At 46.6% G+C, this 24030-nt stretch overlaps 1 protein-coding gene across 1 annotated transcript in view; it reads left to right on the top strand.

Annotated features, from left to right (window-relative positions):
- LCT (lactase) overlaps positions 1-24030 on the top strand; it is a 63970-nt gene that overhangs the window by 32943 nt on the left and 6997 nt on the right. Inside the window, exons 7-13 of the mRNA XM_053666768.1 lie at positions 5285-5930; positions 8861-10411; positions 11076-11344; positions 14538-14828; positions 16599-16797; positions 18292-18494; positions 20578-20687. Of these exons, the coding sequence (XP_053522743.1) occupies positions 5285-5930; positions 8861-10411; positions 11076-11344; positions 14538-14828; positions 16599-16797; positions 18292-18494; positions 20578-20687 (3269 nt within the window). The remainder of the gene's footprint in view (positions 1-5284; positions 5931-8860; positions 10412-11075; positions 11345-14537; positions 14829-16598; positions 16798-18291; positions 18495-20577; positions 20688-24030) is intronic.

Raw genomic sequence — 24030 nt, 5'->3', positions numbered from 1 at the left:
TTTTCAATTAAATTTTTTTTCACAACCTGGCTGGTGTAGCTCAGTGGATTGAGCGTGGACTGAGAACCAAAGGGTCACCAGTTCGATTCCCAGTCAGGGCATATGCCTGGGTTGCAGGCGAGGTCCCCAGTAGGGGGTGTGCTAGAGGCAACCACACATTGGTGCTTCTGTCCCACTCTTCTTCCCTTCTCCTCGCTCTATAAAGAAATAAATAAAATATTAAAAAATTTCAAATACAATCAACATTCAATATTATATCAGTTTCAGGTATATAGCATAGCGGTTAGACATTTATATAACTTACAAGTGATCTCCCCAATGTCTACTACCCCCTTGATACCATACATAGTTATTACAATATTATTCACTATATTCCCTATGCTGTTCTTTGCATCCTCTCGACTATTTTGTGACTGCCAGTTTGTACTTCTTTTTTTAAATGTTTTTCAAAGTTTTTATTTGTTGATTTTTTAGAGAGAGCGAGGAAGGGAGAGAGAGACCAGGGATTCAAACCACAACCTTGGCATATTGGGATGACATTCTGCTCAACCAAGTTACCTGGCCAGAGCCAATTTGCACTTTTTTTTTAAAGTAGTATAACCTTAAAAACTATTGTTGATTATGCTATTACAGTTGTCCCAATTTTTCTCCCTTTGCTGCCCTTCACCCCGTACCCCCATTACCTCCAGCAATCCTCCCCTTAGTTCCTGTCCATGAGTCATGCATATAAGTTCCTTGGCTACTCCATTTCCTATACTGTGTTTAACGTCCTTCTGTCTATTTTGTACCTACCAATCTGTACTTCTTAATCCCTACACCTTTCCCCCCCATCCTTCCCCTCCCCCCTCCCAACCGATAACCCTCCAAATGATCTCCATATCTATGACTCTGATTCTGCTTGTTTGCTTAGTTTGTTTTTCAGATTCAGTTGTTGATAGTTGTGAACCTACTGCCATTTTAATGTTCATAGTTTTTATCTTCTTTTTCTTATATACCTCCCTTTAGCATTTCATATAATAATGGCTTGGTGATGATGAACTCCTTTAGCTTTATGTTGTCTGGGAAGCACTTTATCTGCCCTTCCATTCTAAATGATAGCTTTGCCGGATAGAGTCATCTAGGTTGTAGGTCCTTGCTTTTCATCACTTTGAGTACTTCTTGCCAGTCCATTCTAGCCTGCAAATCAGCTAGACAGTCTTATGGGAACTTCTTTACAGGAAACTATCTGCTTTTCTCTTTCTGCTTTTAAGATTCTGTCTTTATTTTTAACCTTTGGCATTTTAATTATGATGTGTCTTGGTGTGGTCCTCTTTGAGTCCAACTTGTTTGAAATTCTCTGTGCTTCCTGGACTTATATATCTATTCCCTTCACCAAATCAAGGAATTTCTCCTTCATTATTTCTTCAAATAAGTTTTCAATTTCTTGTTCTTCCTCTTCTCCTTCTGAAATTCAGATTTGCTGTTTAAGGATGTCCCAGAGGCTTCTTAGCCTATCCCTGTTGGTTTTTTTTTTAATTCTTTTTTCTTCCTGCTATTCTGATTGAATGCTTTTTTCCTTCTTATGTTCAAATCATTCATTGATTTGAGTCTAGACTTTATCCCCTCTATTGTTGATTCCCTGTAGATTTCTCTTTATTTCACTCAATGAAACCTTCATTCCTGCCTGGATCTTTTTTATGGCGTTGAAGTACCCACTGAGTTCCTCCAGCATCCCGATAAACAGTGTTTTGAACTCTGCATCTGATAGGTTGCTTATCTCCATTTCATTTAGTTCTTTTTCTAGAGGGTTTTTTTTTTTTCATTTGGGCCATATTTCTTTGTCTCCTCAATTTGGCAGCCTCCCTGTGTTTGTTTCTGTGTATCAGGTAGAGCTGTCTTGACTCCCAGTCTTAGTAGTGTGGCCTATTGTAGAAAAGTGCACTTTGAAGCTGTATGTGGTGGAGACTTATCGCCAGTGCAGGGCAACACGTGTCGCCACTCTCTGACTCTGTGTGGGGGAGGCTCAGAGAGAGGACAGTGCTGCTGTCTGGCCTCTGAAGGTTTGCCCAGGAGGAAGCTGTCTCCTGGCATTTGCCAAGTTGCCAGTCACTTCAGTTTCTCCCAATATGCCACGGGTCCCCTTCCTGCTGTTGTCCTGGTGCTGAAGCCCAGAGATCATTAGTCTGCATAAGTCCTTAGTCTGCTGCGGGCCCTTTAACAGCAGTCTCCTGAGAATCCCTGTTTCTTCTGCCACCCCAACCCCCACTGGATTTTAGAGCCCAAAGTTATGGGGACTTATTTTCCTGGCACTGGAATCCTGGCCTGGGTGGTTCAGTCTGGGGCTGGCATCCCTCACTCCTGAGGTATCACTCCTAATTTTTATTCACCACATGTGGGTGTGGGACCGCCTGTTCCATACCTCCACATCTCTGCCCCTCCTACCTGTCTGGATGAATGACTTCTTTATATCCTTGGTTGTTGGAATTCCATACAGTTCAATATTCTGACAATTCTGGGTGACATATGTTTTATATCCTAGTTATAATTTTTGTTGTAGTTGTGTGAGGAGGTAAGGTATGTTTACCTATGTCTCAATCTTCACTGGAAGTCTGAAGTCCATTTGTATTTCTTAATCTCTTCACCTTTTCCACCCAGACCCTCAGTACCACTCCTACCTGGCAACCATTAGTTTCTTGTCTGTATCTATGAGTTTGTTTCTGTTTTGTTTTTTTAGATTCCACATATAAGTGAAATGATATGGTATTTGCCTTTGTCTGACAAATCATTCAGCATGAAACCCTCTAGGTCCATCTACATTGTTGCACATGGTAGGATTTCATTCTTTTTTTTATGGCCAAGTAATATTTTATTTTGTATATGTACCACATCTTGTTATCCAGTCATCTATTGATGGATACTTGGGTCTTGTTTTCTTATCTATTCAGCAATCCTGTATCTTTTGATGGGAGTACTTAATTCACTTATAATTCACTTATATTTAAGTAATTAATTATTGCTAGATATGTAGTTATTACCATTTTATTATTCATATGTTTTATCTTTTTTCTCCTTTTTAAATGTAACATTTTTTGTAATACTGGTTTGGTGGTGATCAACCCCATTAGCCTTTTCTTTGTGAAGCTATTTATCTCTCCTTTGATTCTAAATGATGGCTTTGCCGGGTTCTCCTTAGGCTCCTTGTCCCTGTAACATGTTCCTGAGATGTTTCTGCAGAGACTTCAGTGGGAAAACCCACTTCACTTTTCTGCTTCAGTCATTCTCTAACTCATTAGTTAAAACATTATAATACCATTAAAGACAAATTTCAAAGAAAAGGTTCCTCTCATGTGTCTTCCAGCCTTAGCTTCCATGCATTCATAGTGTAATCACAGTGTACACTTTTATTTAGTATCAGTTTCTAAAAATAGACTTTTTTTTTTTTTTGCCCTGGCCTGGTAGCTCAGTTGGCTAGAGAATTGTCCCAATATGCCAAGGTTTCAGGTTCAATCCCCAGTCAGGGCACATATAAGCATCAACCAATTAATGAATAAGTAAGTAGGAAAACAAATTGATATTTTCTTCTTTATTTCTCTCTCTCCCTCTCTCTTTTTCTTCTCTCTCTCTAAAATCAATAAATAAAAAATATAAAAAAGTAAAAATAGACTTTATTTTGTATTTTTAAAAAGATTTTATTTATTTATCTTTAGAGGGGAAGGGAAGAAGAGAGGGAGAGAAATATCAATGCATGGTTGCTTCTTGTGCATCCTCTGCTGGGAACTGGCCTGCAACCCAGGCATGTGCCCTGACTGGTAATCAAACCTGTGACCCTTTGGTTCACAGGCCCGTGCTCAATCCACTGAGTCAGGGCATAGACTTTATTTTGTAGAGTACTTTCAGGCCCATAGCAAAATTGAGTGGAAAGTACAAAGATTTCCCATATACCTGTCATCCCTATACATGCACAGCCTCTCCCATAATCAACATGGCACATTTGTTAGTATCAATGAACCTACACTGACAAATCATAATCACCCTAGTGACCGTTTTTTACTTGACACGTTGTTATTAATTTTCCCTGTTATAACACTCACAATGACCATTTCTGGCGGCTGTCTAATATTCCCTGAGCACCTTGCCTGTCATTGACTAGTTTAGAAGAGAAGCATTCCCACCTTTCAGAAAAAAACACGGTTTTCTGTTGGAGTTTAGGACACAGTGAAGCACTAACATTTGGGACATGAGAGGCACTCAGGAGTTTCACTTCCTAGGCATCTTTTGATATAAAATGCTTCGAAAGTGTCATCATCTTGAGATGATAAAAAAAATAAAATAGAAGGAAAGGGAGCTGAGCAGTAGCGAGTTCTCTCCTGCACTCCCAGCTTCTGCTTGGCGCTTTGTGTGTACCGTCTCACCGAATCCTCCCCTGTGGATCCATAGTTACCTGCTTCTTGCAGACTAGGAAGCTGAAGTCGAAACACAACATAGTCTGAGTTTAATGAGCAAGTTAGTGACAGAGTCGAGATTTAAATCTAGGCTCGTTATACTTCAGACACCCTGCTTTTGCTCATTTTTCTCAGGGTGCTCCACCAAGGAAAGCTGTTGATTCCTGTAAGACTGTCGGTTAAATCTGCGTAGAGATTCCTGGCCATGGTGTTTCTTTTTAGATGTTATTAATAGAAAGAAGAGCAGGTAATCTAGAAGAATTGTGCCCTTCTTTGTGTGCTAACTAAAATGATATCCATTCCCCATTAGTTGTTGACTAATTAGTCAAATACTTATTGGAAACGGAGTCAGAATAACATTGTGGGTGACAACACAGGCCTGGAAGCAGACTGCTCCCGTTTTTCCCTCTCTGCGTCTTGTTTCCCACATCTGTATAACAGCACTAATAAACGTACTCGTCACATAGGCTGTTGTGAGGATTACATGAGAGAATTCATTAACAATTGTCATTGTTAATACGATTGTTGAAGCTGTTGCTATTAACCTCTGGGTGGTAGTGCAGACTTGCTGACATTGTTGTCCACACTGGGGGCACTGGTGCCGATGTTGTTGATGTCAGCACTGTCTATACTGTTGATTTGCTGACACTGTTAGCATCAGTCTTAACTTGTTGATGTGCTTAACTTATTGATGTTTTTGACATTAGTATTAACTGGTTGGTAATTTATGACAGTGTTGGTATTAGTGTTGATATTGACATTTGCAGTATTGCTGTTGTTATTAACTTGCTGATGTTGTTGATACTGGTGTTAATTTGTTGACATTGTTGTTGACTTGCTCTTTGCTTCTTCTTCATCACAAGGTGGCTCACTTGGTCCTCAAGGCTCACGCCAGAGCTTGGCACCTCTACAACAGCCACCATCGGGCACAGCAGCAGGGGCGCGTGGGCATTGTGCTGAACTCGGACTGGGCAGAACCCCTGTCCCCAGGGAGGCCTGAGGACCTAAGCGCTGCTGAACGCTTCCTGCACTTCATGCTGGGCTGGTTTGCACACCCTATCTTTGTGGATGGAGACTACCCAGCTGCCCTAAGAGCCCAGATTCAACAGATAAACAAGCAGTGCCGCAGTCCTGTGGCCCAGCTCCCTGAATTCACCAAAGCAGAGAAGCAGCTCCTGAAAGGCTCTGCTGATTTTCTGGGTCTGTCCCATTATACTTCTCGCCTAATCAGCAAGGCCCAGCAAGATACTTGCATCCCCAGCTATGATACCATTGGAGGCTTCTCACAGCATGTGGACCCTGCTTGGCCCCAGACTTCATCCCCTTGGATTCGAGTGGTACCCTGGGGTTTAAGGAGGCTGCTGTGGTTTATATCCTTGGAATACACAAGAGGAAAGGTTCCAATCTACCTGGCTGGAAATGGCATGCCCATAGGGGAAAGTGGAAATCTCCTTGATGATTCCTTGAGAGTAGCCTACTTCAATCAATATATCAATGAAGTACTCAAGGGTAAGAACAGTGGACATGCTGGTGACTGAAAGGTGGGCGGTACTTCTTAGAGTCTTCACGGTTTTGTTTTATGGGACAAAGACAGTCTACCAATTAAATGAAGCTAAAAAGTAAAGTTGGTAGTAAGAGCACAGGTCCTTCACATCAGCCTCCTAACACTCCCCCTCAAAGGCCTCAAGTCTTTCTTTGCTCCTATATTATTAGTCCCCAGAATGCCTGCTTTCTCAGTTCTGCCCATTTGAGTCCTAGTCACTCATCAAGCCTCATCATCTTTTAATGCACTTATTTAACAAATACTTATTAGCTGCCTATTATGTGCCAGACATTGTGTAAGAGAGTGGAGTACAATTGTGAATAAAAAATGTCTTTTCCCATTGGGTAACCACAGTCTACAGAGGGACGAGGGCAGAAAATTGCAACACAGGCTGATGATGGCATTACAGGATGGTGCAAGAAGACTGAAGATGGGACTCCAACCCACTGAGTCTCCCTTCATTGCCCCAGCCACACCGATCTTGATCTCCTTTAACTGGCTATAAAGGCTCTACAGTCATATCTACAATCTCATTCTTACATAACATACTGTTTCATATGTTTTTTTATTTCAAGTGAAAAAGAATGGTAAATAGGGTTCTTAGGAAATAATCCCAGCAGTGGAATTGCTGGATCAAAAGGCAGGTCCATTTTTAGTTTTCTGAGAAAATTCCATACTGTTTTCCATAGTGGTTATACCAGTCTGCAATCCCACCAACAATGGATTAGGGTCCCCTTTTCCCCACACCCTCTCCAACACTTGTTGTTTGTTGCTTTGTTTATGATGGCCATTCTGACTGGTGTAAAGTGGTGTCTCATTGTGGTTTTAATTTGCATCTCTCTGATAGCTAGTGATGTTGAGCATCTCTTCATGTGTCTCTGGATTCTCTGTATGTCTTCCTTGGAGAAACGTCTGTTCAAGTCCTTTGCCCACTTTTTAATTTGGTTGCTTGTCTTCTCAGAGTGGAGTCGTGTAAGTTCTTTGTATATTTTGGAGATTAAACCTTTGTCTGAGGTATCATTGGCAAATATGTTTTTTCATACAGTTGGTACTCTTTTTATTTTAATACTGTTTTCTTTAGCCATGCAGAAGCTTTTCATTTTGATGAGATCCCATTTGTTTATTCTTTCCTTTATGTCCTTTGCTCTGGGGGACATATCAGTAAAAATGTTGCTGCCTGAAATATCTGAGATTTTTTGGCCGATGTTCTCCTCTAGGACTTTAATGGTTTCATGGCTTATATTTAAGTCTTTTATCCACCTTGAATTTATTTTGGTGTATGGTGTAAGTTGGTGCTTGAGGTAATCTGAAAATACTACAGATGGAAAGTTTTTCCCAAAAGATATTATTCCTTTAGTTCAACTATCAGTTAAAGAAAAATTAGCATGGTGGATCACCAATTTGAGCCAGTGTTATCCCTTATACCTCAAAAAGTAAACAGAAAATGAAAAAAGAAAAAAAGAATGGTAAATAGGTTCCATTTCATATGTCAGTCCCAATCAGCTGAGAGTGGCTAGCTTTCTGCGTAGAGGTCTATGAAGAGAAGAGGTCCATTTCAATGTCTTGTCTAGATTCAGAGAGAAACAGTTGATACTTGCCCTGGGCACTGCAGTGAGGAATGAGACACAACCCACTGAGGGGAGATCAGACACCTTCTCTTATTCTTCACCTGTACTCCTCTCAGCAGCATGCTTATAATTCTATAATCTTCATAATCTTGGAATCCATTTAAGACATGACCTCAAGTGATCCTTGGCACAACCGTAGGCAGTCAATAGGGACAGATACTTTCCTGCTGCCCTGAGATGTGAAATGATGTGCCCAAACATCCTGTGAGTGGAACTATAGGCTTTTCTGTTTCTGGCTCAGCTCTTCACCCCGCTCTCTAACCTGTGGGGCTTTTATTCCTTTTTACGTTCCCAGAGCCTGGCACAGCCTGGAGACAATGTCGGCGCTTACTGAATTACTTATTGAATGAATGAGTAGGAACTTTTCCTACCTTTTATACAACTAATGTTTGTGGAGAGGCTGTGTGATCTGATAAAAACAAAGCTTAATACTTCGAGAACTCCCAGTTGGAGCCCACAACCATTGCCTTATTTTACCTCTCGTTCTTGGTTGACTTGCTAGACAGTCTTTCCTTTCTCACAGTCAGAGGTTGAAATCAAGATGTCAGCAAAAGTGCTCTTCCTCCAAAGGCTCCAGGCAAGAATCCTTCCTTGCTTCTTTCAGCCTCTGTTGACATCTAGGCATTCCATGGCCTGTGGCTGCGTCACTCTGATTTCCTCTATGTCTCTGTAAGGATGCCAGTCATTGAGTTTAGGGCCTACCTGGTCAATCCAGGAGGATCTCATTTTGAGATTCTTAGCTTAATTACATCTACAAAGGCCCTTCTTCCAAATAAGGTTATAGTCCCTGGCACCAAGGGTTAGCTTAGACATATCTTTTTGGGGACTAGTGTTCAACCCACTGAACCAGGGAATATATTTCTTTAGGCTTTATTTCTCTCTCTCTCTTTTTTGACATGGACTGTGTGATCATCTTTTGGTCAATATTGCTAGACATAAACCAGGGAAAACAAAAGTACATTTTTAAATATTAAATGACTTATGTATTATATATAAAACCAAGGGGTCCTGATATTAGCAGATGGGGCACATTCTCTCCATTCTTCATTTTAGGACAAGGATGCTTCTTTGGATTGAGAGTTATGGCCATAGGTATGGCCTGATGTTTTGTGTGAGTCTTGTGGATTTTCGTTATTCTTTCTGAGGAAAAAAAGTGTTAATGTTTTTGGAGTAACCCAAGTCACCTCCAAAACTTTCATGTCCAAAGGAAGACCTTTCAAAAGCAAACAGAATCTTTAAAACAATACTATTTTCATTTTCCCCCACAGCTGTCAAGGAGGACTCTGTGGATGTTAGATCTTACATTGCTCGTTCCCTCATTGACGGTTTCGAAGGGCCCTCTGGTTATAGCCAGAGGTTTGGGCTGCACCACGTCAACTTCAATGACAGCAGCAAGCCAAGAACTCCCAGGAAATCTGCCTATTTTTTCACCAGCATAATCGAAAAGAATGGTTTCCTCACCAAAAGTGTAAAAAGACTGCCACCACCCAATACAGCAAACGTCCCCCCTAAAATCAGATCCTTCAATTTTCCATCTGAGGTGCCCTCCAAGGCTAAAGTAGTTTGGAAGAAGTTCTCCAACCAACCCAAGTTTGAAAGAGATTTGTTCTACCATGGCACGTTTCAGGATGACTTTCTCTGGGGTGTGTCCTCATCAGCCTATCAGACTGAAGGAGCTTGGAACACTGACGGCAAAGGCCCCAGCATCTGGGATACGTTTACCCACACGCCAGGTAACAATGTAAAAGGCAATGCCACTGGGGACATAGCCTGTGACAGCTATAACCAGTTGGATGCCGATCTGAATATGCTTAGAGCTTTGAAGGTGAAGGCCTATCACTTCTCTATCTCCTGGCCTCGGATTTTCCCAACTGGGAGAAACACTTCCATCAACAGTCGTGGTGTTAGTTATTACAACAGGCTGATTGATGGCTTGGTGGGAAGCAACATCTTTCCCATGGTGACGCTGTTCCACTGGGACCTGCCCCAGGATCTCCAGGATATTGGTGGCTGGGAGAATTCTTCCTTGATTGAGTTGTTTAACAGCTATGCAGACTTTTGTTTCCAGACCTTCGGTGACAGAGTCAAGTTCTGGATGACCTTTAATGAGCCCACATACCAGGCATGGTTGGGGTATGGCTCAGGAGATTTTCCCCCGAGTGTGAAGGATCCAGGCTGGGCACCTTACAGGATTGGCCACGTATTCCTCAAAGCTCATGCCAGAGTCTATCACACTTATGATAAGAAATACAGACAAGAGCAGAAGGGGGTCATCTCTTTGAGTCTCAGTGCACACTGGGCAGAGCCCAAGTCACCGCAGGTCCCAAGGGACGTGGAGGCAGCTGACCGAGCGCTACAGTTCTCACTGGGCTGGTTCGCCCACCCCATTTTCCGAAATGGAGACTATCCCGATGCCATGAAGTGGAAAGTGGGGAACAGGAGTGAACTCCAACACCTGGCCACATCCCGCCTGCCAAGTTTCACGGAGGAAGAGAAGAGGTACATCAGGGGCACGGCCGACGTGTTCTGCCTCAGCACCTACTCCTCCAGAATTGTGCGGCATACAACACCCAGGTTACATCCACCCTCCTACAAAGATGACCAGGAGATGATTGAGGAGGAGGACCCTTCGTGGCCCGCCACGGCCGTGAACAGAGCTGTTCCCTGGGGGTTGCGAAGGCTGCTCAACTGGATCAGAGAAGAGTACGGTGACATCCCCGTTTACATCACCAAAAACGGGGTGGGGCTGACAAATCCAGAGGAGGAAGACACCAGTAGGGTATTTTACCACAAAACCTACATCAATGAAGCTTTGAAAGGTACGTGAGTGTTCATGACCCCCTTACAAAATCTTCCGATTTCCATATGTCATGTACCTGAAATAATTTGATACAGCGAATTAAAAACATCAACAAGTCTCTCCCTTATGTGCTGACTCCATAATTCTTCCCCTTTCTGGAGTCACAGAGCCCTTGGGGAATCTGAAAAAGAGCTGTGATCATCTCCCCAGATGGACACACACACAGCCCACACAAGAATGTTTTCATGGGCCCATTCATGTATCACTGAGCAACTACTGCATGACAAGTTCTATTCTAAACGATGGGGAGACAGCAGTGAACAAAACAGATAACTTCCTGCTGATGGGCTCCGGGCAGACCCAGAGCAAGAAACTACTCTCCAGTTCACATTCATGTTCAACATCCAAAGTGGGCTGAGGCGCTTACATTTAGAACACATCCATTTACCCCAACAAAAGAGTTTGATCTTACAAAGATCGCTCCCTAATACTTATTTGGGGGCATCAGTGCTGGCAAAAACAAAGAGACGAGGTGATCTCGTCTAACAGGGCTACATCACCAGTGTGCACGAGACGATTTAGGACCACTGTCTTGAGTTAAAGAGCAAGTACTTGCCTGCACTTCTCGGGGTCCTTGCCATCCTGGGGTAAAGCTCTTCTTTTTCCCTTTGGAATGTCCCCAGCCTACAGGCTCGATGGTGTAGACCTTCGAGGGTATGCAGCATGGTCTCTGATGGACAACTTTGAGTGGCTGAATGGTTACACGGTTAAGTTCGGACTGCACCATGTTGATTTCAGTCATGCGAGCAGGCCTCGCACAGCCAGAGTCTCTGCCAGGTACTACACAGAGGTCATCACCAACAATGGCATGCCGCGGCCCCAGGAAGACGAGTTTCTCTATGGTCAGTTTCCCAAGGGCTTCATCTGGAGTGTGGCTTCCGCTGCATATCAGGTGAGTTCAGGGCAGTTCGGCAACATCTGTTGCATACCTACTATGTGCCAGGCTCTGGGCTCCATGCTGGGAAGGGTGGGCGTGAGCAGGGGAATTTCGTAGACTGTGGGAGGGAAGTGCAGGGTGCCGTCTGGGGCATCTTGCAGGTCCTCTTCCTGGAGCGGGGGGCTCGCAGGCAAGATGGGGCAGGGGGAGGCCGGGCAGGAACACTTAGCGAAGACATGCAAGTGCGAAGGTTCTCTCCTGTATTTCCTACCTTGTCTCCTCCAGGTCAGCAGTTTACCCAGCGTGGCTATCATGTGGGTTTCTCTGGCATCCTCACAACATCATACTATTGCCTTACACATGCCACATGAAGCTTACTGATACAGAAAATATGAGGGTTTTGTTTTTTTTTCTCAAAAAAATAGAAAAAGTGAAGAGGGACTTGCCCAGGCACAAGCTGTGGGCCACTGCTTTACTTCTTCTGCCTCGGTCATTTCCTCTGACACGGGAGTGGGGCCCCGTGTGCTCACTCGGGCAGGTCAGTGACAGGAGCTGACCTGCCTCTGAGTGCGCTCTGCCCTTGGGTTTTTTCTAAATTACCAGAGTTGCTGAAAATATTTTTGAGGTGTATGAATGCTAGCTACCCAGATGACCATACTACCAGGTTATAACAATTTCTCAGACCAAACCCTGCCACATCCAGACATTTATTACCTAAACAAACAAAAACCTTTCCTGTAGCCGATTGTGTGGACAGGAGGAAACCCAGTTCTTGGCCCTGTTAGGTGCCCTGGCCAATACTTTACATGGAAGGTTCGCTTGAGGAAATGGGAGATTTCAGGGACTGGGTTCTGTTACTCTTGTTTCAGGCAAACAGGACTCTCTGTAGCGGGTTTCCCCATGTGGCCTTACCAACATTTGGATGAACAGTTCTCTGTCCTGGGCATTGTAGGAGGTTCAGCAGCATCCCTGGCCTCGCCCACTGAATGCCAGTCTGTTTTTTTCCCCAGTCGTAGCAACGAGAAATGTCTCCAGACATCGATCAATTCTCAGGGACAAAATAACCACAGTTCCATGTGGTTACCTCCAGACACAGGAAGGGGTAGGGATTTTCTGGTTTAAGAATCTAGCAAGGTGTAGGCTGCAGGCCTTTCTGGATTCTTAAACCCTATCCATGCAAGGACGGGGAGGGTCTTGAAAACATTTTGGTCAACCCACATCTTGAATGATGAAATTGGTGTCAGCGAGCCTCCATTTCTGTTCTTATGGCAGTCGGCAGGCACAATTCACGCCATTTGGGATGCTGAGAATTCATTCTAACTAGCAAGTGTGGGCTGTGGGTCAAGAACGGGTGAGAAGTGCCTACAGCGCAGGCCGTCTAAGTAGATGCCATCTGACTGTGTATTCTTTTTAAAACCTTTTATTTGGAACTCTTTTCAAACATAGAGAAAAGTTGCAAAACTAGTAGAGGACTCCCACATACACTTCTCCCGCATTCCTCAGCCATTAACTGTTAACCATTCGCCTTGTTCTCTCTCGTTCTGTATGTATATAATGTGCATGTGTGTGTATATGGCCATTATACATATGTATATGGAGCCGACTCTATCACCTGAACAAGAAGGTGTCTACCAGGTTTGTCTACCATAAAATTAGTAAGCATTTTGTAGTTCTAAGTAATTTATGGTGCGCTACTTGGAGACTATAGAAATATCCTGTCCCTCATCGAATTTCACCCACTGGTTTCAGCAACTGTGGGTAATTTTCGCCCGTCCCGGTTATTACTGTGAGCGCTGACAACCGGTGATTTTCCAGTTCCATCGCTCCTCTGCACTTACGTGGCCTTTCACCAGAAGGCTGAACTCTGTCTTTTCTTCTGCTTATTTATATTTTATCTATATGTAAATATATATTGCCATATATATCGCATCAGTATGGCCTCACAAAGCCCTATTTTATTTACTGGGTGATACTGTTGCTCTCATTATGTGTGGAGATGCTCAGATGGACCCACACCTTCCCGGGGCCGAGTGCCTTTTGGCCTGGCTCTGTGTCCTTCGGACACGGCCTGTCATTCTCCGCGCACTTCTCTGATTCTTCCCACACAGGGTGTCCCTGGTTCACCTTGTTAGAGAAATCAGCCATTTCTCTAACGACCCCTGGTTCCTTTTATTGGATAAGGGCATCTAGAAACCAAGATGTAGGGGCTAAGCGTGCTCACTGCTGCCGCCGCCATTACTTCTAGGCCCTCAGTGGACAGAGCTGGGAAGTATTTGTGTGCACACACACGCACACACATGCACTTCCATTTGCCTCTGCATCCACCTTCATCCCTGTCAGTTTACACTGATACCTTCAAGTCCAACCAACTACCCCGGTTAAGGCTAGCTTTCCTATTTTCCACATTTATAGTTCTTTCTCTAGAAGTAAGAAACCTAGCCCCTAACATCCTCAGCATAGGCACTCAAGCGCTCACCCCCTGCATTAACCAATCTCCCCAACGCCGAGGCCCTCTCCTCCACCCAGACTGCCCGGCCGAGGGGTGTGTCTGCCACTCCCACGGGGGCTGTGCTGGACAAGCCTTGGTAGAAATGCCACACTACCTTGGCCGCGCACAGTCGCGTAATATCACACCATATATGCTGAAGAGGTTTAAAGTAAATTATAGACGTCGTACCTGTCAGACTCGCTAAGCTGGTAGCTAGTTGTTTGCCCAGTGGCTCATGGTCAGTTTCCCCTTAATGTGGGTGGGAGGACCAGGAGGGAGGTCAGGAAGAAACACATGCCACTTAGATTTTTAATCCAATTCTGCCTCCACACCTGGCATCACTGGGATTTGTTTTGCCTTGATTGGAGTTGGAGCGCATGGAACCATTCATTTAAAGTTTTAGGGAGCACCCACCACACACCAGACACTGTTACGTTAACTAGTGGGACACAAAGACAAAAGACACAACGCCTAGATCTCACAGTCTTGTGGGAAGCCTGCCGGCCAGTGCACAGCTGCGTGATGCAGCGTGGCAGAGCCGGGACGGCGGAAGGGAGGCCCAGGAGGCCGTTGGAGTGTGGGAATCCGGGGGAGGCCTCTGCGGGCTCCCGGAGGAGCTGGTGCGGACTAACGTCCTGCCAGGGGCTCTCCTGCTGGCAGAAGGGAACTCAGGAGGCCTTGACCGCAGGACTTAACCAGACCATGTCTCGTTGTCTTGAGATCGAAGGTGCATGGAGAGCAGATGGCAAAGGACTCAGTATTTGGGACATGTTTTCTCACACACCTCTGAATGTTGAGAACGATGACAACGGAGACGTGGCCTGCGACAGTTATCACAAGATTGCGGAGGACGTGGCCGCCCTGAAGTACCTGGGCGTGTCCCACTACCGCTTCTCCATCTCGTGGTCTCGCATCCTCCCGGATGGAACCACCAGGTCCGTCAATGAAGCAGGACTGAACTACTACGTGCGGCTCATCGACGCGCTGCTGGCCGCCAACATCCAGTCCCAGGTGAGGCGGGGCCCGGGCCGGGCCTGTCCAGCAGGGGAGCCAGCTGGGCCAGGGGGCACGTTTATCTGGTAAACAAAAGCTGTTTCCAAATTTAACTTTTGAATTGTTAACAAGTTCACATGGAGAAGAATTCCAAAAGCATAAACCCGCACTGTAGATTTTCCTTCCACCTCTGGCCCCCAGCCACCCAGTCCCGCTTCCAGGGGGCAGCCACGCTTGCTAGGCTCTCACGTCCTTCTGTGTGTGGCAGCCAGTAGGTGTGCACGTGTGTAGGTACATTCCTCTCCCCTCTCTTTTCATAGTGGTAAGACACATGCTTTTATTTAACAATATTTCTTACAGGTATTTTGAAATCCACACATAGTTTCTGCATTTTTTTTGTTATGTGGAATTGTCTGTACCTTACTTCCCTGATTATTTCCCTGTTTGTGGGCACCTTTCCTGTGACCTTTCTGCTCCTTCGCCATCACAGCCTGTACTCTGATGAGTGGCCACAGACATACAGCCAAACACGTGGGTAGTTTATCTGTGGGATACGGTCCTGGGGCGGAACTGCTGGGATCAAAGTATATATTCTTAAGCCCTGAGTTAGTATGAATAATACAGAAGTTTATTCATGGGCTTACTCTGCTGTTGCCAAAATTGTAAAACTGGAGACCCTAAGGACGCATTTCCTTTCCCCGGGCCATTCATGACAGAGCGCGGGGGGGTGCGAGTTCTGTGAAGCTCGGCAGCCTCCTGTCGTGGCTGAGACCAGGCACCGTGGCGAGAGCACAGCCCTTCTTCCCGCCCCACCGGCACCGGGGGAAACAGTGCCTTCAGGACTTCTCCTCACGCTGATGGCGCCGCGGGAACCAGCCAGCCCTGGCACAGGCGTGCTGGGCGCGGTGCGGGAGAAGGTGGCCGAGGGCCTGGCCTACAGAACCCCACCAGCTGGGTAGATGATGAGGTTCATTACCTACCCCACTCTAGAACAAGGTCATAGAGCACATGACTCACGGATAAATGATTTTGTACCTCCTGAGGGCACAGAGACACAACAGAAAGGAAAAGTGCCTCCCCCAGGAGCTCCAGGGAGGTGTGGATCTCAAATGAAGAGGAGCATTTGGATGGGGGGCCAGGCAAGGCAAGGGCATTTCAGGCAGAGGGAAAGACTCGGGCCTGGGACGACAGTGGTTAGAGGCCCAGCGCAGACCAAGGACAGCGGGGACTGCAGCTTGGTCAAAGTGTGTCAAGCACAGCGAGGGGAAGGCTGAGAGAGAAAGGCCACCCCATCAGCATGGCCGGAGGTGCTCTCCCCCAGCAAAGAGGTCCTAGCTGCACAGGAGGAGTCTCCAGACACAGCAGATGATGGCCTTGGGGTGTCCCTCTACAAGTAAAATGGCCCCGTCCTCCTGGGACCCTCAGGCTCTCAGCATTCTGTCCAGGCAGGCTCTGACCCAAGCACACCCGTCAGTAACACCGAAGAGCAGTCAGGGGGTATCTCTTGCTTCCAGCCTCCTGGCGATTCCAGCCTATGGAGCTCTCAGCTGCCTGCTCCCAGAGTGGGAGGTGCAAAGCTGGGCGCAGACCTAGGCTTCACTGAGGCGATGTGTGGGTTTCTTGCTCTTCAAACTGCAGCCATCCCCCCACCAGAGAGCCTCTGGGCCTTTTCTGTCTGAGCCTTCGTTCCTGGCATTGGCAGCAAACATCTGTGCTGGTGCACATGTAGCACCAACAGCTTCCTGTTCAAAGCAGGCTGATGGAGCTGCGGATCTTGCTTTCTCACAGGTGACCATTTACCACTGGGACCTGCCCCAGGCCCTCCAGGATGTTGGAGGCTGGGAGAATGAGACCATTGTACAGCACTTTAAAGCGTATGCCGACGTGCTCTTCCAGAGGCTAGGGGACAAGGTGAAGTTTTGGATCACACTGAATGAGCCCTTCGTCATCGCTTACAAGGGCTATGGCTATGGGACGGCCGCCCCAGGTAAGGTCCCACGCCCGACCCATCAGCTGTTTGGAGACCGGCCTTCTTAGCTCTGGTGAGACCTGAAATCAGGTGGCACCGAAGGAGGCGGCCAGGAGAGCCCCGTGGAAGTCCTGCCTCTAGCTCAGGGCTGCCACACAGGAGGCACATTTCCCCACTGATGCCATTTTTGCTGAACATGAATTCCACGTGTCCGTGCCTCCGAAGGCTTCATTTCTTTGCTCTGAGACTCTGATGTGCCTCAGATGGGAAGCTCCCTGAGTCAGGGACACGGACTCACCGATGCAGGAAAGGACTATTCATGCCCCAGGCTATACAGTCTGTTTTCTGCAACCCCAGAACCCCCAAGTCTTAGATCATTGATCCAGCAGACCTGAGCTCGGCCTGACTTGAACTGACAGGAGGCTGCTTGTGGTCTTTACTCCACTCAAGTTCTGCTTTGGGCACATTAGTGCCCCTGCTACGGACAGCTGCTCTGGGCCCGGCTGGGGCGGCATTAAATACGTCACATACAATTTCATACTTTTCTAAGACAAGAAAAAAAAGACTTTTTGTTCACAAACATATTTGATGCTAAAAGCTTTGAGTAAGGGATTGTGGACCTGCCCTTGCCCCTTCAGAACCATCCGGTTTCCCCGTTCTCTAGTTTTGAGCGTAAGAGAAATTTGTACTCATCTGTGTGATCCTCATCATACATGAAAGCTGGAGGTGCAGGGAGATTTGGAATCACTGCCAGATGTATCTCCTGTGGGTCCTTGGTTGGCACTGTGGTTTACCATTCCTCCAACACAAGAGGGGCCTTCTGACGACGGTTCTCAAGGAATCTCCGTCAGCCGCTTCCATCGGCCATGTTCTCCGAGCTTTCCTTTCACAGCGGGCCCCCCTGAGAGGGCCAGGACGTCGACTCCGGAGGCAGCTCTCCTGGGCGCTTTGCCTGAGACGCAGGAGCCGCTCTTTGGGGGAGGGATACAGAAGCCCCACGTTTATCCAGTGCCTTGTCTTTGCAGACAGTGCTGCTGGGAGCCCCCCACACACTATTTTACTTCCTTCTCCCAAGAACTTCCAATTGCAAGTTGTGCAGAGGAAAAACCCAAAAGGCTAAAATGTTCGCCCCAGATTGTCTGGCCCACTAGTAAGCAATGGAGCCAGGATTTTTTTAAGGTTTCATTAATTTATTTATAGAGAGAAGGGAAGTGAGGGAGAAAGAGAGAAACATCAATATGTGGTTGCCTCACACTCACCCCTTACTGGCGACTTGGCCCGAAACCCAGGCATGTGCCCTGACTAGGAATCGAACAGGTGACCTTTTGGTTTGCAGGCTGGCACTCAATCCACTGAGCCACACCAGCTGGGCTGGAGCCAAGATTTAAATTAATTCTTCCTAATATTGAAATCTGCATTCTTCCTCCCAAACTCGCAGTGTGTGTCTACCATCAGAAAGTGACACTGTCGGCCACCTTGAGTCTTGGCTGACGTCTATGTGTGTGTTCCCAGGAATCTCTGTTAGGCCTGGCACTGGCCCCTACGTTGCTGGCCACAACCTAATAAAGGCCCATGCCGAGGCCTGGCACCTGTACAACGACAAGTACCGCGCCAGTCAAGGCGGCACAATTTCCATCACCATCAGCAGCGACTGGGCTGAGCCTAGAGACCCCTCCAACCAGGAGGATGTGGAGGCAGCCAGGAGATACGTGCAGGTGGGCTTTTTCTCTGGGCATCGTTTTTACTCCCCCCCATTTCCCCTCCTGTCTAATGAAAATAGAAAGCAAAACTAAAGTTTAGGATCTAGGCCCTGTTTTGCTATTATCTGATTTTGTGAACTTGATAATATCACTTGATATTTTCTGACCTTAGTTTTCTGTGAAGTGGAGATGACCTACCTACCTCATCGGTTTGCTGTGATGATTTTTTGGGGGGTTATTGTTTAGGTTTAAAAAAAATATTTGTACTTGTAGTCCTTGTTTGGTGTAATATTAGCTTGAAGCTAACAAATAGAAATTCTCTCAAGTGTCAGGTTTGATTACAGTAGTTAATAGAGGTGAGCCGCAATGTCACAGTCAACCTCTAGGTGTCACCATCTAATGTTATTTCCTCAGCCTAAGCATTCCTTAGGTTGGGAACTTTGGACTCTGTGAAACTCATCGGTTCCCCTAATTTTCCAATTCCATGAGTTTAGCATAAGCACATGCATCTTTTGGTTGTGAAATTTTGCTCCCAGGAAGCAGAGACACTAGTAAGCAGGTGCCAACAAGATGACCTGCCCCCGTTTAGTCTGGGCCCTGGCAAGAGAGAGAACCACGGCCCGCTCATGGCACAGCTCCCGTTAATGCCTCTGAAGGGGTTACAAGGCATCCTGTCCCATGTTTCCGCGTCAGGAAAGCAAGCAAGTCTCTCCACACCGGTCCCCAAGTTCGGCTCTGTGGAGGAGCCCGCAGACTGCAGCATTGGAGGGGATACCAAGGGCCTGGGTTTGCCACACTCTTCACAAGGCAACTTGGCAAAGACAGTCGGATTAATAAATGAAAATAAGAGCTTGATTTTCCTGTTTGCTAGCCAGCTGGGAAAAAAAGTCTTAGGACAAAATTAGTGCATCCCTCTCTTCAGACTCACAGAATATATTGAATTAGAGCAATACTTTGTTTTCTGAAAGCAAAACCCCAAACCTCAGGAAATGTTAGGCTGTAGTCTCATCCGACTGAGACACCTGCTGGTGAACTGCGAAACTGCAGCCCAAGAGTGGGACCCACACATCCTCTAGTAAAATCAGCGTCTACAGAAGGGTCCGTTTTTTTCTGAGCACCCACAGAAGCCTCTTTGACCAGAGTGTGTTCCCAGCCTCATCTCTGACTGAGAAGGCAAGGCCCACAGTTGGGGCATCAGCTAGCAGGTGAGGGGAGGATATGAGGAGATAGAAGAAGCCTCTCAAGATCGCAGCATTGTAGCATTTGGGTGCCTTTAAGGTAAGGGTGGCCTAGACTACATTCAAGAAAAGAGATACAAAATTCCCACTCTAGGAATCCAATACCCATGAAATGCCATCCTTTGCCTGGCTTCCCGGACAGCCTTGCAGCTCAGCCCTCCCCGGAAAGTTCTGGGTGAGCCCTAGGCATAATGATGGGGAAGGACCTGCTCTGTGGTGAGATGAGCCCTGGGCCAGAGCTCAGTCCAGCGCAATGCCCCTCCAGCTGCCCTCAGTGAGATCATAGCTCAGCAAAGCAGAGGAGGTGAAGAGACCTGTGGGCACTGAAGCTGCCACATGCAAACAGCCATGGAGATGGGAGTTTAACAATGGGATTTGGAAAACAACAAGCAGAATGGAAATAGACTCATGGAGACAGAGAACACTTTGACGGTTGCCAGATGGGAGGGGGTTGGGGGGTAGGTAGGAAAGGGGAAGGGATTAGGAAGTACAGATTGGCAGCCAATCACAGAACAGTTGTGAGGATGTGAAGTCAGCATAGGGAGTACAGTCAATAACTACATATGGTGTCAGGGGGTACTGGGTTTGTCAGGGTGATTGCTTCACAAGATATAGAAATGTCTAACCGTAGAGTCGTACACCTGAAACTGATATCATACATCAACTGTAAATAAAAATTAAAAACTAATAATTAAAGTGGAAACTACTGAATACCCTCCTCCCCCAAAACAATGGGATTTGGGAAGAATCTGAAGGGCAGGGGGTGGGTGGTCTGAGGTCAGTGACTACTGAGCAGGAACATCTCCAGCTGCGCCCACTGTTAATGCTGAGGCTGACTGTCCCCCTAACCCCACCTGCAGTTTATGGGAGGCTGGTTTGCACATCCTATTTTCAAGAATGGAGATTACCATGAAGTGATGAAGACTCGGGTTCGAGACAGGAGCTTGGCCGAAGGCCTCAACAAGTCTCGGTAAGGTCCTGGTGCCCACACACCCAGCCAGGAGAGGGTCGGGGAAGTCTGGTCTGCGGGGTCGAGCTGGGCTCCTGGGTGGACAGCACAGTGGTGAGAGCAGCTGCCGGGGTCAGACAGGTGAGACAGAGGCAAGTTACTGTATCTCTGAGCTTCCTTGCTCACTGGGAAGATTAAACATGATTGTTTGTGAAGCTCTTAGCCCAGGACCTGGCACTGCTCCATGCTTGACAAAACAGTTGCTATTACTGTTGTTATTCCTCAGAACAGCCAGAAAACCTATTTGTAGGGTCCCCACTTATCAACCCATTACCTCACTCCAAGGACAAATGCCCAGCGCATCCCATCCCACCCCATCACGTTTGAGTGAATGTGGATAGCAGTGGGTGACAGCCAGAGGGTGCTTTTTTGTCATTTGGCCAGCAGGTGGCGGTGGTTTGCTGTCCTGCTTCTTGGCTCACTCTTCCCTGTCCAGGCAGGACTAGCAACATCAATGACAGCTAACTTGTATCCATGTTCTATTGGTACTTCTATTTCTATTTAATGATGAGGCACAAATATGACAGCAAAATCATGCAGCTACTAAATGATGAAGCTGGATATGAAACCAGGCTGTCTGATTCCAGGGCCTACAGGGGGGTTGCATCACCCAGTTGGGATTAGAGCTTCGGTATGTGGGTGAGGATGGAATGACCTGGCCTGTGGAAACATAGCCACACGCTCCAAGGTAGCTCACATAACCGTAGCTCAAAAGGCCTTTGAGTCTTCCTGTCAAATTACCCCATACAGCCCAGCTGTGAGGACGAAACAATCCAGTCCCCGTCCTCACAGCACGCATCCTGGCCCGGTGAGACCAAGTCCCGCTGAGCAGGCTGCGCCCGAAGAAGGTCTCATCAGCCGACGCTGGTCTCCCACAGGCAGTGCACTCCAGCCCATCGACACAACTTTGCTGAGTGCCTGGGTCAGGTCAGGGCCCAGCCTGGCCCAGCAGAGGTCTCATAAAGAGAAGCTTCCTAGTCTGGTTCCTCAAGTTGCCAACACACCAGCTGAGAGGCTAGTCACCCTTCCCACTCCATGGCAGGCTGGGTGGACCCAAGGGACTTCATAACGAGGCAGGACATCAGCTGCCCTGGGCCTTGACAGTGAACAGCATGTGGGGGAACAGGGGGCATTCCATCCAAGGAGAAGGGCGCTAGCATGGCCTGGCGGTAAGGAATGAGTGGGGCACGTGCAGCTGAGGGCAGGGGGCCTGGCCTGGTGGAGGGGCCAAGGGCATGCAGGCAAGGGGCAAGGGCCTGGAGGCCAGGTAGAGGGGCTCAGCTTTGATGTCCCTGTGGGCCCTGAGGAGCCCCTGCTGGCTCCTGAGCAGGGAAGTGAGGGGTGTTACATGGCTGGCCTTTGCTGTTCTTCTGGCTGTTTCGGAAACCTCAGGGGAGGACGGTTTCGATCCCTCAGGTTAATGGTAGCAGGAAGGTCAAGATGAAGGCATCAGAGGCCTACGCAGGGAATCTCTAGGCAACCCTAAACTAGCAGCCCCAGGGTATCCGTCGGAAGGCACACATAGTCAGGTCGGGCTGAGAGGAGCCTGTCAGTCTGTACACAAGGGTGCATGAATCCTTGATTTTATGGGGACATCTCAGAGCACGTGAAGAATGCTCCAGCAAATGTTTATTTTTAAAAAGTGTAGCCCTGGCTGGTGTAGCTCAGTGGACTGTAGCTCAGGCCTACGAACCAAAGGATCACGGTTCGATTCCCTGTCGACACATGCCTGGGTTGCAGGCCAGTTCCCAGCAGGGGACGCACGAAAGGCAACCATACATTGATGTTTCCCTCTCTCCTTCCCTTCCCCTTTAAAGATAAATAAATAAAATCTTAAAAAAAAAGAAAGTGCTGTGAAGTCACATGAGCAGAAAGGTAGAAATCTCAAAGGTTCAACTAATGTAATTTGTAAAAATATTTCCCCTACTAATAAGGATAAACATTGGAAAAAAGAGGCCAGCCTAAACAAACTACAACAAAGCAGAGTAACTTATAAAGGGCAAATATGGAAACACAAATTTATAAGATATCATAGCTTTAAGGCTTAGTCTTAAGAGGTGTATCTCAGACGAGTTCTTGATTTTTTTTTTCTTTTTAAAAATATATTTTATTGATAATGCCATTACAGTTGTCCCATATCCCCCTTCATTCCCCTCCACCCTGCACACCCCCTCCCCTTCATATTCCCCCCTTTAGTTCATGTCCATGTGTCATAAGTTCTTTAGCTTCTACACTTCCCACACTACTCTTGCCCTCCTCCTGCTATTTTCTCCTCACCATCTATGCTGCTTATTCTCTGTACCTTCTCTCCCCCCTCCTCCTCCCACTCCCCTGTTGCTAAGCCTCCATGTGATCTCCATTTCTGTGGCTCCACTCCTGTTTTAGTTTAGGACACTCCTGTCCACTTAGTTTGCTTTTGTTTTAGATGTGGTTGTTAATAACTGTGAGTTTGCTGTCCTTTCACTCTTCACATTTTTTATCTTCTTTTTCTTGGATAAGTCCCTTTAACATTTCATATAATAAGGGCTTGGTGATGATGAACTCCTTGAATTTTACCTTATATGAGAACCACTTTATCTGTCCTTCCATTCTAAATGAAAGCTTTGCTGGATAGAGCAATCTTGGATGTAGGTCCTTGCATTTCATGACTCGGGATAGTTCTTTCCAGCCCCTTCTTGCCTGTAAGGTCTCTTTTGAGAAATCAGCTGACAGTCTGATGGGAACTCCTTTGTAGGTGACTGTCCCCTTATCTCTTGCTGCTTCTAGAAGTCTCTCCTTTATTTTAATGTTGGCTAATATAATTATGATGTGCCTTGGTGTGTTCCTCCTTGGGTCCACCTTCTTTGGGACTCTCTGAGCTTCCTGGACTTCCTGGAAGTCTATCTCCTTTGCCAGACTGTGGAAGTTCTCCTTTATTATTTGTTCAAATAAGTTTTCCACTTGTTGCTCTTTCTCTTCCCCTTCTGGTACCCCTATAATTCAGATGCTGGAACATTTAAAGATGTCCTAGAGGTTCCTAAGCCTGTTCTCTTTTTTTTTTTTTTTTTCCTGTGTCTGATGTTAATTTTTATTGTCTTTAAAATAGCTGTTACTGTCAGCAGGATTGATTTTTTTCTATGCTTATTTTTTTCTCTTTTTTTCCTTTTTTTTTTTCATAGTTTTTTTTTTTAAATTTTATTTAGTTATTTTTCAAGTACAGTTTTTTGTCTATTTTTCCCATCCCAGCCTCCCCTGCCCCTTGCTCCCCCCCCTCCCTCCCATTTCCTCCCCCCCTTAGTTCTCGTCCCTGTGTCCTTCCTATTTG

This window comes from Artibeus jamaicensis, unplaced genomic scaffold, assembly GCF_021234435.1.
Source record: "Artibeus jamaicensis isolate MK-2021 breed Jamaican fruit bat unplaced genomic scaffold, CSHL_Jam_final contig_1284, whole genome shotgun sequence".
In the NCBI taxonomy this organism is placed as follows: domain Eukaryota; kingdom Metazoa; phylum Chordata; class Mammalia; order Chiroptera; family Phyllostomidae; genus Artibeus; species Artibeus jamaicensis.
Note: the sequence above shows the minus strand (reverse complement) of the source record. Positions and strands in the feature narration are given on the sequence as shown.